This window comes from Caloenas nicobarica, chromosome 11, assembly GCF_036013445.1.
Source record: "Caloenas nicobarica isolate bCalNic1 chromosome 11, bCalNic1.hap1, whole genome shotgun sequence".
Taxonomy (NCBI): Eukaryota; Metazoa; Chordata; class Aves; order Columbiformes; family Columbidae; genus Caloenas; species Caloenas nicobarica.
In genome coordinates, this window is record NC_088255.1 from 17334300 (window position 1) to 17351274 (window position 16975).

The 16975-nt window shown below is 38.8% G+C and overlaps 1 protein-coding gene across 1 annotated transcript in view; it reads left to right on the forward strand.

The window, feature by feature from the left end:
• The window catches only part of FHIT (fragile histidine triad diadenosine triphosphatase), a 555478-nt gene that overhangs the window by 404670 nt on the left and 133833 nt on the right, over positions 1 to 16975 (forward strand). Inside the window, exons 4-5 of the mRNA XM_065642808.1 lie at positions 9175 to 9320; positions 10207 to 10236. Coding sequence (XP_065498880.1) covers positions 9175 to 9320; positions 10207 to 10236 — 176 coding nt within the window. The remainder of the gene's footprint in view (positions 1 to 9174; positions 9321 to 10206; positions 10237 to 16975) is intronic.

Consider the following 16975-nt stretch of genomic DNA (forward strand, 5'->3'; position numbering starts at 1 on the left):
AATTGTCCCCTGTGATACTCTGATAATTGATCTTGTACTGCATTCCTCCAGCTGATGCTGCACTGGTCATGAAATGAAGACGCTGTTGGTCTGGTACGTGCTACCACAAGTTTGTCTTTCTCTGTGCTGTTCAGTATAGACTCAGTGCAGCTATAAAGAGCTCTTGATCATCTGCCATTGATAGGTGGCTGGAGAAAGTGGATCTGTTACCAGCTTCTCCAGCAGCAGGTCCAACAGAACCTTCCTTGAGATGACTTAATTCTAGAGAAAACAGAAGTGGATGGAAGGAGTGAAACTTCCTAAGCAGCAAGGAACTTCAGCACTGCCACGAAGCACTGGCTTTTCACAGTGCCCAGTTGATCAAACAAATTTACCTTCAAAAGATAAATGCCAGGGAGATTCATCAAATATTCATCTGTTTATTTTATTGCTATGTCCTGCCATAGATGCCCAGAAGAGAGAGGGGAAAAAAAAAAAGTATGTACTTTCAAGTACATATAGACAACAATGTCAATAATGCTTTTATGGTTTGTACAGAACTTAATTCCCAACACACTCCGTGGTGTCTTTCTGCCAGGTTAAAGCTTGTTTCCAATAAAACTTAATGCCTGTAATATGGCATCCAATAAATTGCAAGAAAGTAATTTTGTCATAACTAATATTTAGTAATTAATTATTCCCTCATTATAGTTCCTGCATCATGAGCTAGAATATAACTTCATAATGTCACATTATTTTTGAATATGATGGTGGCACAGCTTTAAGTAAGACTCAATGCTGAAGCATTTTCTCAAAAGTTGTTTCTTATTCTCAGGTGGAGAGGCTGCATCATGAGCTTACTTCTGTTTGAAATGAGTCTTTTGCAATGAGATGTTACAATTCCAGCAGGGTTATTTTGAAATGAATTTGATGCAGCTTTCTAGTGGTGCAGGTCATTTGGAAAAGACGCGTAGCTGCTGATCTGCTTTACGTGAATGTATCACTTCCTATGACAAATGCCGTTGCTCCAGTGTTTAGGCAAAAAACCCACCCTTTGAGTGTTGCACCCTAAATGCTGTTTGGCTTCTGCTGTCAGCTTCAGGCATGGCTGTTTATTTCAGTGGTATTGCACATCTATAACTGGTAAATGTGCATAGATTTCATGTAATTATGAATAGATTGGTCTTCTACATTTCCACTTCGGCCATTGGTTATTGCCTTTGAGCCTTCCCAGATCAAAAGCTCAATGTGATTGCATAATGTGATCATGATTCCTGGTACAAATGTAACTTTAGTTCTGCAGTAATCTTCCACCAAATGAAACTTGGATCAGAGGCGTGTTTCTGAGCCACCAGCTCTCCCATGGCCGCTCTCATTGTGGTTCCACTTAGGCACCAGCTATTGCCCGAGGCTGCCCGTGAGGTCAGTAGCTGGCAGAAAAGGATGAATCCTACAGTAAAATACCACTCGCTATGAGGAACTGAGCTTTTAGTTGACCTACTTGACATACCCTAAAGGCATTTAAAGTGACTATCAAATATATGAAAGCCTTGTTTAAAATGAAAAGTGAGCAGTTCTGAGTCTCACATTTCCCCGCTGTGGCTGTCTTGTGGAGTCACTGTACTTTGAGTAGCAGTACTTTGTGCCATCTAGCACGATTTAGACTATGAGCCCTATATATGTTTAAATATCTAATGAAAACATTTAATTTAATTTTTTTCCTAGAGAAACAGTGAAATAATATTTGTTAATTTATTGGTACTATTGCACCTTTACATGAAGAATTATTCTCAGTAGCTTCAGTTGGGTGAGAAGATCAGGTAGAGTAAAAAAAAAAACCCCACTGTATAAAAGCTGCAGTGTGGTCTTAAAACAGTGCACATCTCATAGTGCAGAGAGATCCATGTTAAAGATTTACACTGATTGCTCTTCGTTCCACTGGAAGCACTAATTCTCTGTTTTATTGCATAAATCTGGTCTTCTGTGTTAGTGTAAACATATGCTGAGCTGCATTATCAAGATCAACTCTGTTTAGATAATTCGTCTTATCTTAATGACTTTTTTATTAATGCTAAGATGTGGCATAGCAAGATCAAAAACTGCTTTGTGTGTGGCTTGAATAGGCTGAAGCAATTTTTAAGGTTTTTTTTTAATTGTAATTTTATTGCATTTTCTTTGGTTCTTAATTATCTTTATCATTCACAGCTAATTTTTCTCCTAAACAAGCAAGTTCTGTGATGTACAATTTTCTGTATTGTACTAAAGCAGCCTTCTAAAATATATTTAAATCCAGTACTACATGTAAAACTCACTAAAGAGTGCTCCTCCACCTTTGCCTGTTATGAGATGCTCACTTTTAATCCAAATAGCCTCTATAGATTTCCTTCCAAAAGTGAGTCGCTCCGTCTTACTGAATAAGATTTTTCCTGAAGGGTAAACATCAGTTCTTGCATTACTACAGTTTTATGTACATCCTAATTCGGTGAGTTTAGTGAGGACTGAATGGATGTATTGTTGTAGTAATGAAGCAGACTATGTATTTGATTCATTTTCAAGGGATTTCGGATGCTAGTATGTGTAGGTGCACGAGCTCTTTCAGTTGTTTTTGCTTCCTTCTTTACTCCTATATAGGCAGTGTCTGTGGAATCATTATTGTTTTCTTCACATAGAGAAATTGCTCCTGTAGCCTTCAAAATGTGAAGAATTCTTCAAGGGCAGAAAAAAGATAAATGACTGGCAGTTGTTTTTCAGTTATATTAATTTTATTAGTCATGTATTCTCCTGTGTTTTTTCTGAGCTGTGGGACTTCTTTGTGTTAGCAATTAGAGCTTTTGAACAAAGAAAACTTCTGCTTAGATGCAATGATGAATTCAGTACCCCTGCCTACACTCCTCAGTTGAATCTGGGGAAAACGTGGTGAGTTTTAATACCTGAAGCTTTGTCTGACTGATTCTCTCTGCTTGGGGCACTTGATGCAAATTCATGTAAAACAGAGTGTAAGAAAAGAATAATCCCCCACCCAGCTCCCCACAGCGCATTATTTCTGCATTCCCATCAGCTAGCTTATGGATGTGCAGAAGGGGCCTTTCATACAGACGCATGAGATAGAAATAATGATTTTCGTAGTTGTCTGCAGGTGGTTCTTCTTCCCAGCAGCCACACCAAGGGACTGTCTTCCCACCTGGCTGAGGGCTGAGCTGGCCACTGAGCAGCATCACACCAAGGGACACCGTCCCTACATGTCTCCCAGATGCTTCCTCCTGTTAGAAAAAAGACAGCAGCAATATCCATGGTGCTACAGTCTGTATTAATCCTAAAATGGGCAAAGCTTTGATCTCCAAGGCAGGAATTCTTGCCGAGTGTTGACTGGGAAATGACTGAGATGTTTTCAGCCAGGAGGAAGAAGCAGAGGCTACGATGCTGCAAGTTATTCACCCAAGCTTATGAAATACATGAAGCAATATTAAGTCTCCATCTGTACCATAGTTTAGGACGCTTTATTTTTTTTTTAAATGGAAACTGTTTAGTCAAAACCAAAATATTAATGGAAAAGTCAGCTTTGATGAGTTTCCCAAGCTTAAATTATTAAGGCACATTTTTATTATTAACTAAACTGCCTTTTGTGTATAAGTTTTAGAATTCTAAAATAGATATTTCAAGAGTTTTAAAAGTTTTTGGTATTTTATGAACTACTATTTATCATCTTTAATATTTTTTAATATATTTTGGATCTTGTGCTATTGTGAGAGAAGAACTTATAAATCTTAAAAAAATCACTTGAACAGGAACAGTATTTCCATCACAATGTGGGCTATGGATTCCCAGCCATGTTACACATTGAAAATAAATCATTTTCCTAAGTTAAAACCTTTTGTAACAGATGATTTAGAAAACTAACAATGTTGGTCAAACCCAGGAGCTTCATAAAGAAGCAATTACCCTTTCGCTTTTAAATATTCTGCCTTTACTCCCTTGTATTTTGTTCTTTTAAAGCCTCACATATTAAGAAAACCTGTCAGTTTTAATGTTTTTAACTGGTTCCTCAAAAAGAAAAAAAAAATTTTTTTTTTTGTTTTTCCCCCCTATTGTTAGAATATCAGTACCTGGAGAGCCTTTAATTTTTTTCCGTTATAAAGCTTTGAATTGTACTCTTTGAAGTTCAAATTCAGGAATAAAAAAAAAGTCAAAACAAAAAGTATGTTTTCTATATAGCAAACTAATGGACTTGATGAGGGAAAAGCTGTGTTCAGTTGTAAAGCTTGTCACATAAAAGGAATTTTAACCTCTTTGGGGTTTCTTTTTTTTTTTTGACCTCTCAATGGCCATTTTTCCAACTTTATAGAAATACAGAATGTGTGTACCTTGATGCATGAGAAAATTTATAGTGGGCGCTTTGTGGGATTGATTGGAATCCCATTGAAGTGAACGTGGAGCCTAGCTTAGGCCTTAAATACAGAATTACCATAATTTAGGCTTCAAATTCACAATTCAGAAGAAGCAAATAAAAATCGCTGCCATGCATTTGAATTTCAACCACCACTCTGCGTATTAGCTGAGGGAAAATTGCATTTGAAGTGGTCAGCATGCAGATGTTGGCCATGTGTTGTGCTTTTCTTGTAGAATCTGAGCCCTCTCTGTATGATCAACTTGAAGTCATTATGCATTTTCAGTAGTGACCCATCATCTCCAGCATGAATGTATCCTTCAGTGCTTAGATGTACATGGGAATTTGTGCTTGGCACAACTGAGCAGAGCTTTGACAGTGTTCGGGCACCTGTTGCTGAACCACGTTGCAGTAAATGCCTCTGAATACCAGTCTCAAAGGGCTGCGGTTATTATGGTCTGAAAAGTCAATGAAAAAGTGAGAGGCATTTATGGAAATGTGTGTCATCTTGACTATCAAGGGCTGAGAGCTGGCATGTGAGTTCCAGCATCCTTGCACTGCTGGTGTGTGGATCTTGTTGAACCACGCTTACTTGGGCACGAGTCTGAGCTTTTCCAAACCAGGTTACAATCCAACAGTTGGAGAAAGGCAGGGGCTGTTAATTTGAATTATGGAGGAGGCTCAGGCTTTGATGCATTAAACAGCCTGCCCAAGGTTGTGCAGGGAGTGGTCTACTGTGCCTAATATATAAGGTCAAGTGATTTTGTTGAAATCGTAGGTCATCCTTTTAGCTCAGTTTGAGGGTAATGCGTCTGATCCGCTGTTGCTTTACTGCTACTTTACGGTTATGCACTTCCATTAATATACCTGGAGTTTTAATCTATCTACTGGTAGTCTTTGGAAAATACTGACATTCCTAATTGTTTAATAAATCTTTAATGGAGCTTTTAGCGTGTCTGAGGGTATATGTATTGATTTGTGTACGCGTATTTAAGTATTAGGAAAAAAGTAAGGTGGCTGAGAGACTCTTGCAAGATCTAGAAGAGAGGAAAGTACGATCACAGATTATAAGAAGATGTGAAGGTTTTCCACTCCTTAAAATGGAGAAGCTGACGTATGAAATCGCACGTACTCTAATGATGCAGACTGACTCAGAGAATTTGAAGGAACTAACAGCTGTGCATATCAAAGCTTAAAAATAGAAACTTCATCAGTCAGTAGCAGTTTAGAATGAATGAAGAAATCATGAAATTATTAATTATGGTGGTTAGAGAAAGGAAACGTAAAGTTCAGGCTTTCTGAAGGCAGAATGCTGTCTTCACTTGTGCAGCGCGTCTGCTGAGTATCAGCCCTTGTCCTGCTGAGCCTCTCTGAGAAGTGGGGGCTGTTGCCCAGATATAGGCACCTACCACTATTTTGGATACCCTGAGATGACTCTGCCTTCCCACCTGGCTGACAGATACGACATAGGGCATATGGGAGACTCCTACCCTTCTGGAAGAGCAGCTGGCTGCCCCGAGGCGTCTCAGATGGCAGGAGATGCTTCTGTCTAAGGAGTAATTGCACGGAGACATAAGTACAGACTCACTTTCACTTGCATCTGTAATACACAGTCACCTGAAGCACATCAGTAGTTCATAGCAGCCTTTACAGTGGGTAATTGCAGAAAGCAATGAACAGTTTATCTAATTTTAAACTTAGGAAGAATTTTAAGGTGCATAAAACATTTATTCAGATTAAAATCTGACCAGGATATAAAATGAAAGGCTGTCCTAGTGTTAAAAACTGTAGTTAAAAGCTGTTGTGGTGGATGGTTGTTTTCTTAATGACCTCAATCCATGAATTCATTCTAACATTTGCCTTTTTATATATTCATAGTTAAATATAACTCGAATGTTGTCCTAATTACATTCTCATTCTGATTCAGAATTTCTATCATTATTCTTTGTAGAATTATTTTGAAATGATGGAAAGTTCAGTAAAGATGCTTGAGTGTGTGATTGTGCCTTTGAATTATTTATCACATTCAAAGACAGAAATGCGGTTAAAACCTAGTTTGAGTTGTAAATGAGTCTTGGTAATGTAAGAAGGAAGTGAAAATCGTTTTTGCAGCATGACGTGGTTTATGGGCACATCATTTGATATTGCAGGAGCACGTCACGGCCCCACATGAGCTGAGAGCCTCACAGCTTAATAAGAAAACAACCATTGCACCAACTGGCAATGCTATCTAAGCAGATAAGACAGATAAATTGTGGAAGAGGAGAAAGAGAGGTACAGAGACAACTTGTTCAAATGTCAGAGTGGATTAGTGATAGAATTAAGAAGAGAAATTGGATGTCCTGCCTCGATCACACCCAGCCTTGCATTGCGCTTTTTTATCCCTCTGCGATGTGCTATGGAAACAAAAGCTCTCGCAAGCAGCCCATGTTTTTTAGGATGCTTCACAGTGACAAGTAGTATAGTATTAATATAAGTTTGTAGAAACCATGATTAATGCAAAAATTCATACGCGTGGCTGCAGCCCTGAGCTAGGTTGAGAACAAACAATTGCTGGTGAGGCGTGTATGAGTCCCAGAGCGGGACAAGCTGCTGGGGAAAAATTCTAAAGGAGAAAAGGAAACTTGTCTTAACGTAAGCAGTAGTTTTGCTAGAGGTAAGTGAGGGGAAAATTCTTCATTTATAAATGGTTCGTTGACCCATGATAATAAAGCAGTGCTGCAGAAGAAGGATAATTATCTACTTAAGTATCAGATGCCCTAAGGGTAAAAGCTTCCCTTCTCTCCTTTTGAAAAATGAACTCGGATTAAACGAATGTCTTTTTTCCTGTTTTACTGTTGACATGGATTTCCTTTTTATGAGTAAAATTAATTAGTTTTTCTATTCCTTTATTCCTGGTATGGAAATCAGATCTGCCAAGCAAGTTTCCAGATCTTCCCTTGGGCCCTAAGTTCAGCCAATAGCATCTTGTTTGGAGGTGCTTTGTACAGTGTGCTGGGAAGTCACAAATAAATTTCAGGAGCTTTATTGTGCCCAGTAGCTTGCCAAGAGGCACAGCATTTTAGAACTAAAACCCCACAAAACTAGGCTTTTTGTTCCCATCCAGTTTTGGTGTATTTCCAAGTACCTGCTTTCTAAAGGCATATTTCTCCTTTCTTAAATTTTAATACCGAAAGTTGTAACAAGAGAAAAAGAAAACAGTAGTGGGATAGCTGCTGCTTTACCAAAAAACAAAAACAAGGGCCAGATTTTCAAAGCAGATTAACACCCGCAGCTGGGGCCAGTCTTCTCTGGTTCTGTTGGGAGCTGCTGGCTGTGGAGCTTGCTCGAAAAATCTGCTCCCGCTTTAGCAAATACCCATTACAATCTCATCTGTCCTCATCTGGACTCTCAGAAATGATCAAAACCTGACCCTACTTCTTTACTTCCAGAAAATGTCTGGTTTTCCCTCGAATCAGAATTTTAAATGTGATTCCTGCGATAAACTTGGTGAATGTAAACTTGTTGACTCTGTGTTTATGGAAGTAAATCATCTTTCACATGTATTAATCTTTATTTCAAGCATCTCATGTTCCTTGAAAATCAGGTTGATATAACCTTTACGTGAACCTCTTAACTACAGAGCATCTCCTAGTTAAGTTTCCTGGAGTACAGAGAATATTCATGAATACCTGCAGGCTTCAAGATGCAGTAAAAATATAGATGACTGTAATACAATGGCACAGAACTTAATTTTCTGCAAATACTCCTTTGAACTCTCATTTTAATACCGAAAAAGTAAGAAGTTGTTAATTTTCATAGCCTTTGGTCATGAAAGTTCAAGTGGTGTTAAAGGTGATTTTAAGGTCTTTATTCTGCAAACACAACACTGAAAGTCAGAAGAAAAATCCTGTCTGCAGGGAATTAAAATGAGAATCAAGTCCCAAGTATTTGGTGGTTGGATTTAGACACCTGAGGCTCTGCTAAGAGTTGTGGACCCTATTAATAATGCTACAAAATTGACTTTCAAGTGAGAAATCAGAGCAATTATTCATTTCTGTGAACACAGCAGATCAGGTGACTGAATAGTCTGTGTACTTCCATTGTTTACTTTGTACCTTTATTTCACTGATTCACAAAGTGCAGTCACCAAGGCAGAATAAAATCAAAAGTATATTTACAGTGTTGTGAACACCGCAATTAAAAGGGTATAGTGTTAATTATCTTAATGTATTTCTAAAACCATATATTTGTAACATATGAGCATTCCTTGTGAATGGTAATTAATGTGATGCAGTAATAAGCAATCTGCTATTATCAGTGTAGTGTCAGCTTTTCACATTTAGATACCTAAAATTACAGGTGTAGGATCAAGATTTTCAAAAATACATACCACATGTGTGGAAAAGCATTGTAAACGTCTGCCTCAGATCATACACCCAAACCCATCTTAAATTCCCTTGGCTTTCCCCCATTTTTAATCACAAAAGGAAATGTGTCTGACTCTCAGAGGTGTTAAATACAAGCATCTCTCTATCAAAATGATAACCCTGAGTCTGTGAAAACTTTACTCTCCTTTAGATGTCTCAGTGGTAACATATGGACCTTAGTTTAGTCATTTTGCCCATATCTGAGGGATTTGAGGAAACAACTTCTGCACAAAGCATCATATGATTCTCTGTAGTTAGCCTTATGTTTTAGTTGCTCTTGCTGTAATCCTCAGGAAAAGTTTAGGCAATTCAAAGATTAGAAGCAGGTTACAGGCTAGGGATTGAGACACTTGTCCTGGACAACTCAGACTTGCATTTTTGCCTTGACGATGCCACCTTCAGATGTCCTTGTTTGTCCCCTGCGGCCAGTGGAGCGTTTCCGTGACTTGAATCCTGAGGAAGTGGCCGATTTATTTTGTACAACGCAAAGGGTCAGCAACGTGGTGGAGAAACACTTCTGCAGCACCTCGCTCACCATTGCCATTCAGGTTCGTAAACCAGTCAACTAAAAAAGGTTTAATGGTTTGTTTTATCAAGCTTTCAACCTTCTTCCTTAGTCCAATGACAAAAGGACTTTCAAACTTCAAGAGGCAATAAATGCAAAAAAAATAATAATAATAATAAAGAACAAGAGCTGCATTGCAGTCTGCCAGATTTGCCACTGAAAAAAATGAGGGGCAAAGCAGCAGAAAGGTATGGATAATTACTAACTGCAGAACTTTGGAATAAGCCTGCGAACGCTCCCAAACACAGTGCTTGCTTGTGAGTATTTCAGCAAATACTCTTCCTTCAGAGAAAGGTTTGCAGGATTGACCTAAAGAAGGCAGCCACATCTCCCTGTGCAGCAGGTAACCCTCTGCTTGTGATGAAACAGGTAATTCCTGCTCACAGCTGTTTATATGCAGGCAGAGAGATGTAGCCATGTAAATATGGTATCAATTCTGACCTTTCAGTTATTTGTGCTGGGTGTTTTTATACCAAAAAAGAGCTTTGTTCAAAGCAAATCGGGAAACTAGCCCCATTTCATTAGAATAAGAATTTAAGCAAGCATGCTTTGATTAAATTCTCACTTATGTGTCTGATGTTTTTATTCACAAGGACCAGAAATCTATTGCTACCTATTCAAAAATATGATCTGAAAGAATGAAAAATAACAACCGTCTTTTTTGTGGTCTAAGATACAGTCTCTCACTTTGCCATGGCGTGATGTGGAAAGGCGCCTTGTCCAAAAACTTTATGTTGAGGGGTGCCCAGAAAAATATGCTAAATTACGTACAGTGAAATTTGATGTAAATTATTGTTGAGTAAGTTTTCTGAATGCCTGTGTGATCCTTGTTGTTTCCTCTAACCTGAGACTTCTCCCTTTGCTTACAGGATGGCCCCGAAGCTGGACAAACAGTGAAGGTGAGTGGTTATTACACAGAATACAAATTAAGAGACACTTATAAGAACTAATAAAAGATCAAAGGCAGTCATCTGCAGACCATTGCTGTATCATTTTATCCTTGAGATCAAAAAATCCCAAGTGTACAACAGCCGTAAGTACTTTTTATTGAAATTGCAGAGGATAATGTTTGCAGGTTTTCTTTCTAGACAAAAAATTTTCAATCGTGAAAATCTTCTCTAAGCTGCTGAGTGTATTTATGCAAGGAAAGCAGTAGAAAAGAGGCATCTGATGAAGTTTGTTTTACAAAGAAAATATTTCCCTTCCATTCATAATATCTTTGTTTGTCTTTTTATTGCCTAATGAGTTGTAGCTAATTATAGGAACAGTTAAACTGAACCATGTCATGAAAACATACCTTTTCTCTATGCTTCCTCCCTACATATTCATATCACATTCTTGTTACTGAAGTTCAAATGTGATGGAGCCAGTGAAGCTTAAAAACAGATTTTAAGTGTATTTCTGAAAAAAAGGTTGGGAGTGGAGAGGAAGAGAAGGATTTATGATTATATTCTCTCACTTGAGTAATAACATAGATAACATCCAAGATGGTGCTCCAGCCGTGTTTCCCTGCCTTGTGATGCAAATGCATGTATAGTTACATTATATGCCTGAACACAAACAAAGGCTATTTTTTTACATCTGGAATCCAAGGAAAGTCAAACATGGCTATGGGTTAGCACTTTGTAAATTCAGATTAAATGTCTCAAAGAAGCTGTTTGGGTTGATTAAGAAAACTGTAACAACCAAATGATGGCATATAGAAGCATTTTATTTCTTTCCAATTTGCTGTGTTGACCTTTTCCCACTGTGTTTTCCCACTCCTTTTTGTTGCCTGCTTTGCATATTTAGCAGAGAGGTAGTATGGAGAGAGAAGGAGAAATCAGAAAATCCCCAAGATTTGGGAAGCTGAGGAGTTATGAAGCAACGTAATACGATTTACTTTAGTATTCCAATGACAGATTCCTTGGCTCGTGACTTAGGGCACATTGGGTGGCTGTCACTGGGAATGCATGTTGATAGGTCAAAGTCTCAGTTTAGATACTTTGCAAAGTAATTTTTGTCATTAAAGCCAACATGTTTTAACAAGCAGATCACAAGATTTCTTTTAGTATGTAGGATAAATGGTTTTGGTTGCGTTTTGTTTTTTCCTATGTAGAGGAAAGGTTTATAGGAATGATATTACCATGAGAAAATTTGCTAATATGAATGAGCAAAACTAGATGTAAAAATTTTTGTTTTCTGTGAGTGTGAACAGTAAGAAATGTTTATGTAGGCCCTAAAAACACAAGAAATTCTGTCTAATTTTGTATTTGTACTGGAGACAAAGAGCATTAAGTGTTAATCTATCCAGTGCATTGCAAAATTATAGCCATCCTTCATGCTTCCTTCTCACACTTTTAATAAGCAATGAGATGAAAATGACCCGCTCTTACAGCTGTGAACCCCTAGATTCTGTAATAAAGAGTGTGTATTCATAAATCAGAGGTTAGCAGTTTGCGTTTCTCTACTTTTCTGCATCACTGGGCAACACTGTAATTTATCATCATCACTTTGGGATGTTTGTCATCCAAAAATGCCAAAAACTATTTTCTTCAGATAACTTGGAGCTTTCAAAACTTGAATTGGGGAAGAAATTACTGTGATCAAGATCTTCTTTAAAGTGAACAATAGGGTGGATACATAAAGAGCTAAAAACCACCTATGTTATCCACAAATAATTTATAAAACTTAAATTCAGTGTGTTGTGTGTTTCTGTATGTGTTTTTCTTCGTATACCAGAATGCACAATAATCCAGTCTTCCTCTAAGGACACTTTTAATTAAAATTTCTGGAACAGATTAAACATTAGAAAAACATTCTAATAGTAAGAACAGCAAAGCATCACAATAAATATCCAAGGGAGTTTGTGGAGACTCTCTTTCAATAGGGTAGGTGAGCGTACGTCAGGAGCTAATCGAGTGTAGCTGATCGTGCTTTGAATGGAGTCACATACCAGATGGCTTCAGGAGTCCTTTACATTTGTATTTTGTATAATTCCATATACCTGTGTAAATATAGGCTACTGTATGTGCTATGCAGGAAAAGAATTACAGGAAGCAGAGAAAGAGTATTGGCTGTTAAATTGGTCAGTGCAAAGCTTTACTGCAAAATGGGAAGAGCTGTCAGCCTTGCTGAAGATGAAAGCTCACTAAGAAATTTTATCTGGAAAAGATGAGAAGATTCTCTTTGTCAACAAGAAGGAATCATAATCCATGTCCAAGAAAAATGTTGGATTTCTATTTGAGTATGAGTCTTGGGTCTTTCTTTGCTATGGAGATGCCAAAAATTATGTGCGCAATGCATGGACAAGGTTTAAAGGAGATTACCTTTTCAGTGTGATTTTTGGATAGAAATCAATGATAAGATTGTCTGCCAGTGTTACACATTCATTATGCTGGTGTGAGACCTGTTGGTATGTGCAGGTTTCAGATGTACCGTGTGCTACAATGTCAGGATACTTCAGTGGTGCCCCTGGGACTCTGTTGTTGCTGTACTTTGTTCCTTGTGCATACTGTCCTCTTTTGAATCTAAGCTAGCAGAGCCTACAGGTCAGTGTTCTAGGGAAGCTTATGGTCCTTTCCCCCACTTGCAGTCTGTTTGCATTGGATGGGTCTTTGGAAGAAATTATATCTGACCCTCAACTCACCATTACCTTGGAAGTGTAGATGAGTCTTTTCTTTCTCTTTAGTAGCTGGAAATGTTTGTTTGCTAAAGAATTCTGAACCATGCCCCAGGTCTCAGACCATAAAATAGTACAATATATTGCTTCATAATCTTTTTCATATCTGTCCACAGATTTTGCCTGTTCCATCCCTGTCACCTATTTATGAGAGGGACAGATGTCCCTCTCCAAAGGTGGTCACAGATTTGCACACTTTGTGTTTTATTGTAAGAGGTTCTTGCACCACCTCACAGCAGAGAACCTGAGCATTTCTAAGCAGTGATAACCAGCAAGCATAACCATCTTCCAGCATTAAACGTATTTTTAATACTTATTTCTTCTTACTTGAGTAAGGAAGGAAATTGTGGTTAGCTCTTCTCTCAAAGAATATTTATCTCTGCAATTTTGAGCTCTGTTTTTCTTGAACACAAAACCCATGGTGTTCTTGTGCCACAAGTGGGTGGGTGAGTTTCATGCTGGTTCTGTTTGAGAATGCCTTAAATATCCAGGCAATTTCATGGATCAGGAAAATCAGGTCTGCATCTTAATGCAGGGCTCTTACTGCTATGTCAAGTGAGTGACATTTCAAGATTTCCCCAGTATATTTTATAGCCTTCTTTTCAACATCAAGTCACCGAATGCTCTAGCTGCCTTGGTGGATGTATAGCATAGTGTAGAACAAACTCGCAGCTTTACCTTTTATGTGACATTCAATCACAGGAAACTCCATGTACTCTGTACTCCGTAAAGGCTAAACAAATCAAGCTGGTAGGAGCACGATGCAACTAATTTATCTGTAGAGACAAGATAATATTGCACAGCAAGTGTCCATTGCCCAAACACACATGAACACATACTCTGTTTTGCAGCAGTGTTGAAGTCTCCGGCAGCTCAGCACCTCCACTCTTATCCATGAGTGTCTGTTTGCCAATTACAGGTTCACCCAAATAAATGAGAAGGCGAGGCTGATGGTGGCAGTGTGGGTATACGTGCAGAAATTTTATACCGCAGGCATTCCACTAATTATTTTACACTGAGAAGGTTGTATTGTGATTATTTTTTTATGTATTATACATGTTTTTCTTTCCCAAATAGTTTTTTAATGCTGTGTAAAATCAATCCACCTGGCTTGTGTTCTTGAGAAGTCTTAACCTGAACTGTGGAGTCCACAGCAGACTGCTTCTTCATACTATTTGTCTACTTATCCCTGGACTTGAAGTACTGGACTTCAGATTTGAGTCTTTAAATCAGATTGCATTGCAGACTGATTGCATTGGAAGGATTAAATTCACTAACTGCAATACTTTTGATGCCTCAGCTTGCTTTCCCTGCAGACTGATAGATGTGAGTCCTTGTTTAATGGAGTATTGGAAACCACCTTTTGCCCTTTTAAAAGAAGAAAAAAAAGTTGGTGTTTGAGAAATGCAAAGGTTTTTCTTACCTCTAAACAAATACAAGAATTCAAGTAGAAAAAAATAGGGGAGAAAGAAACAAGCTTTTGAAAACCAGATTGTGCTGAGACATGTGAACAAATGGCCTTGTTTGCTTTACTCTTAAGAACCATGATTCCCTCAAAAACTTGTGGGATGTCCAAAAATGATTTGATGAAGTACAGCAGTCTCTTTGAATTGCTTTGAGAACCACACTAATAGCATTTGTTGGAGAATATGCAATATTGCAGATAGGTAATTGGTACATCAAATTCAGCAGTATCAGGGCTGCCGTGTCTGTTTTGAGCTCGTAATTTTCTTCCTATTTTGATACTATACTTAGATTGGAGTGGGATATTAGTGGTGTATATTTTCAAAGCTAGGATCATACTGCCCTTTACAGAGAAGGGGAAGCAGCAGGGGCATCCAGATAGTTTGCTCCCCCACCCTGCTCCCTTTAAAGCCTTTTGCCAGCTCTTTGTTTTATTACTGTAAATAATAACTTTTGCCGTTTCCTTCAAGGCCTTTTTCAAAACCTGCCTTGTGTTGGTCTAATTCTCCTTTCAGACCCTTGGCCAGGCCTGTGTTTTCTGTGATGCAGTTAATGGGTATAGCCCTGGAGTCCCAATTTCCTCTTTGCTTTGTCAGGTCATTATTCCTGTTTAGTACATGTAACATTTAGGTTTTGATGAACTATAAGCTTTCCAGGAAAAGCGTCATGTTGCTTTTTTGTTTGCCATTCTTATAGCTCAAAGAGGCACTGGTGGATCTGCAAACCTTCCCTTAATATGAATAATGATATGCAGAACGTAGAATGAAAATGGTTCTTAAGGCCCCCGTAATTTGTTCCTTGTACTTATAACTTGGTAACAGTTGGAAAAAGTAGGATGTGTCTGTGTCCAGTATACACCCATGTGAAGTTACAGAGGTTTTTTGATGACTAAAGGAGATGAAAGAAAATTGGGAATGTGGAAATAGCCTAGTGATTGATGGACATGACACTTTCCTAACTGAGAATACCAAAGGCTCTGAGGCACTGATAGATTGAAATGATGACCTGGATAATGAAGTCTGATCTAGAAATATTGGGTTGTGAAGTTCCCTGAAGGGATGAAGACAGGAATTTTTGAAAGATTCTCTTTAGCAGTGAATTATGATGGTTCTGAATCCAGATGATTTTGAATTTCTGGTAGTGAATGTCATGACATGCTGTACTTCTGACTTGTAAAGAAGTATCATTCTTTGTCCCTGGTCAAACACAGAATAGTCTGTATGGACTAGAATGTAAAGGAAAAAAAAAGGATTAAAAATGTGCAACTATAAATGAGAGTAATGGAAATTTCAAAACACAGGATGTTTCAGAAAAATTAACCCAATTTCAAAGTGGTATATTTCATGATGGCAACATGTTACAATTACATAAGACTTTACAAAAGTTTTAATGAGTTATCAAGTGGTAATTATTTGAAACTCTATGCCATGCCATTGAAGTGGTAAGAGTTTTATTCATGGGTGGTTCATGGTTGTTGAGATATAGTGATTTCAGATTGGGTCCATCTTTTTGAAACGCACTGTATTTATGTTGAAGAACAGTAATGAGGAGGATTTTACTATTCCATGCTAGCAATTCTACCCTTTTTTCCTGCTGTATGGATTTTAGATGAGCATTCTCTTTAGGTAGTGTAATTCAAAAAATACCCCTAGAGCTAGCCAGAGTTATTGCCACTGCCTAAATTAAACTATAATCAGCAAGTAAGTGGGCTCAAATGTCTGTTTAAATTGCCTTAGTGTGCATATATTAAAAGTCATGCAGCTCTGTTGGCCACATCCAGCATCGAGCTCTTCTCTTGTCAGGCACGGTCCCCTCTGCAGCCCTGCCAAGCGCTGGCTGCTGCTTTTGTGTCCTCCCAAAGGCCGAGGGGTGAGAGCCAAACCGCGGGCGATGCCTGAGGACCTGCAAAGGTGCTTGTGTGTGTGTAACGTGAAGGGTCTGTGCGCTGTCGGGGTGTCCGTGGGAGCACCGATGTGCCTGTCCAAGTCCCCAGCAGCCACATCCCATGTCATAGAATGTCCTGAGTTGGAAGGGACCCACAAGCGTCATCAAGTCCAACTCCTGTCCCTGCCCAGGACAACCCCACAGTTCACACCAAGTGTCTGAGGCCGTTGTCCAGTCTCTTCTTGAACACTGTCAGGTTGGGGCCGTGACACCTCCCTGGGGAGCCCGTTCCAGTGTCCAGCACCCTCTGGGTGAAGAACCTTTTCCTAATGTTCAACCTAAACCTCCCCTGGCACATCTTCCTGCCATTCCCTCAGGTTCTATCATTGGTCACTAAAGAGAAGAGTTCGGTGCCCACTTTTCCTCCTCCCCTTGTGAGGAAGCTGTAGACCACGATGTGGTCTCCTCCAGGCTGAACAAACCAAGTGACTTCAGCCGATCCTCATATGGCTTCCTCTCCAAACCGTTCACCGACTTTATAGCCCTCTTCTGGATGCTTTCTAGTAGTTTAATATCCTTTTTGTCCTGTGGCGCCCAGACCTGCACACAGTGCTCCAGGTGAGGCCACG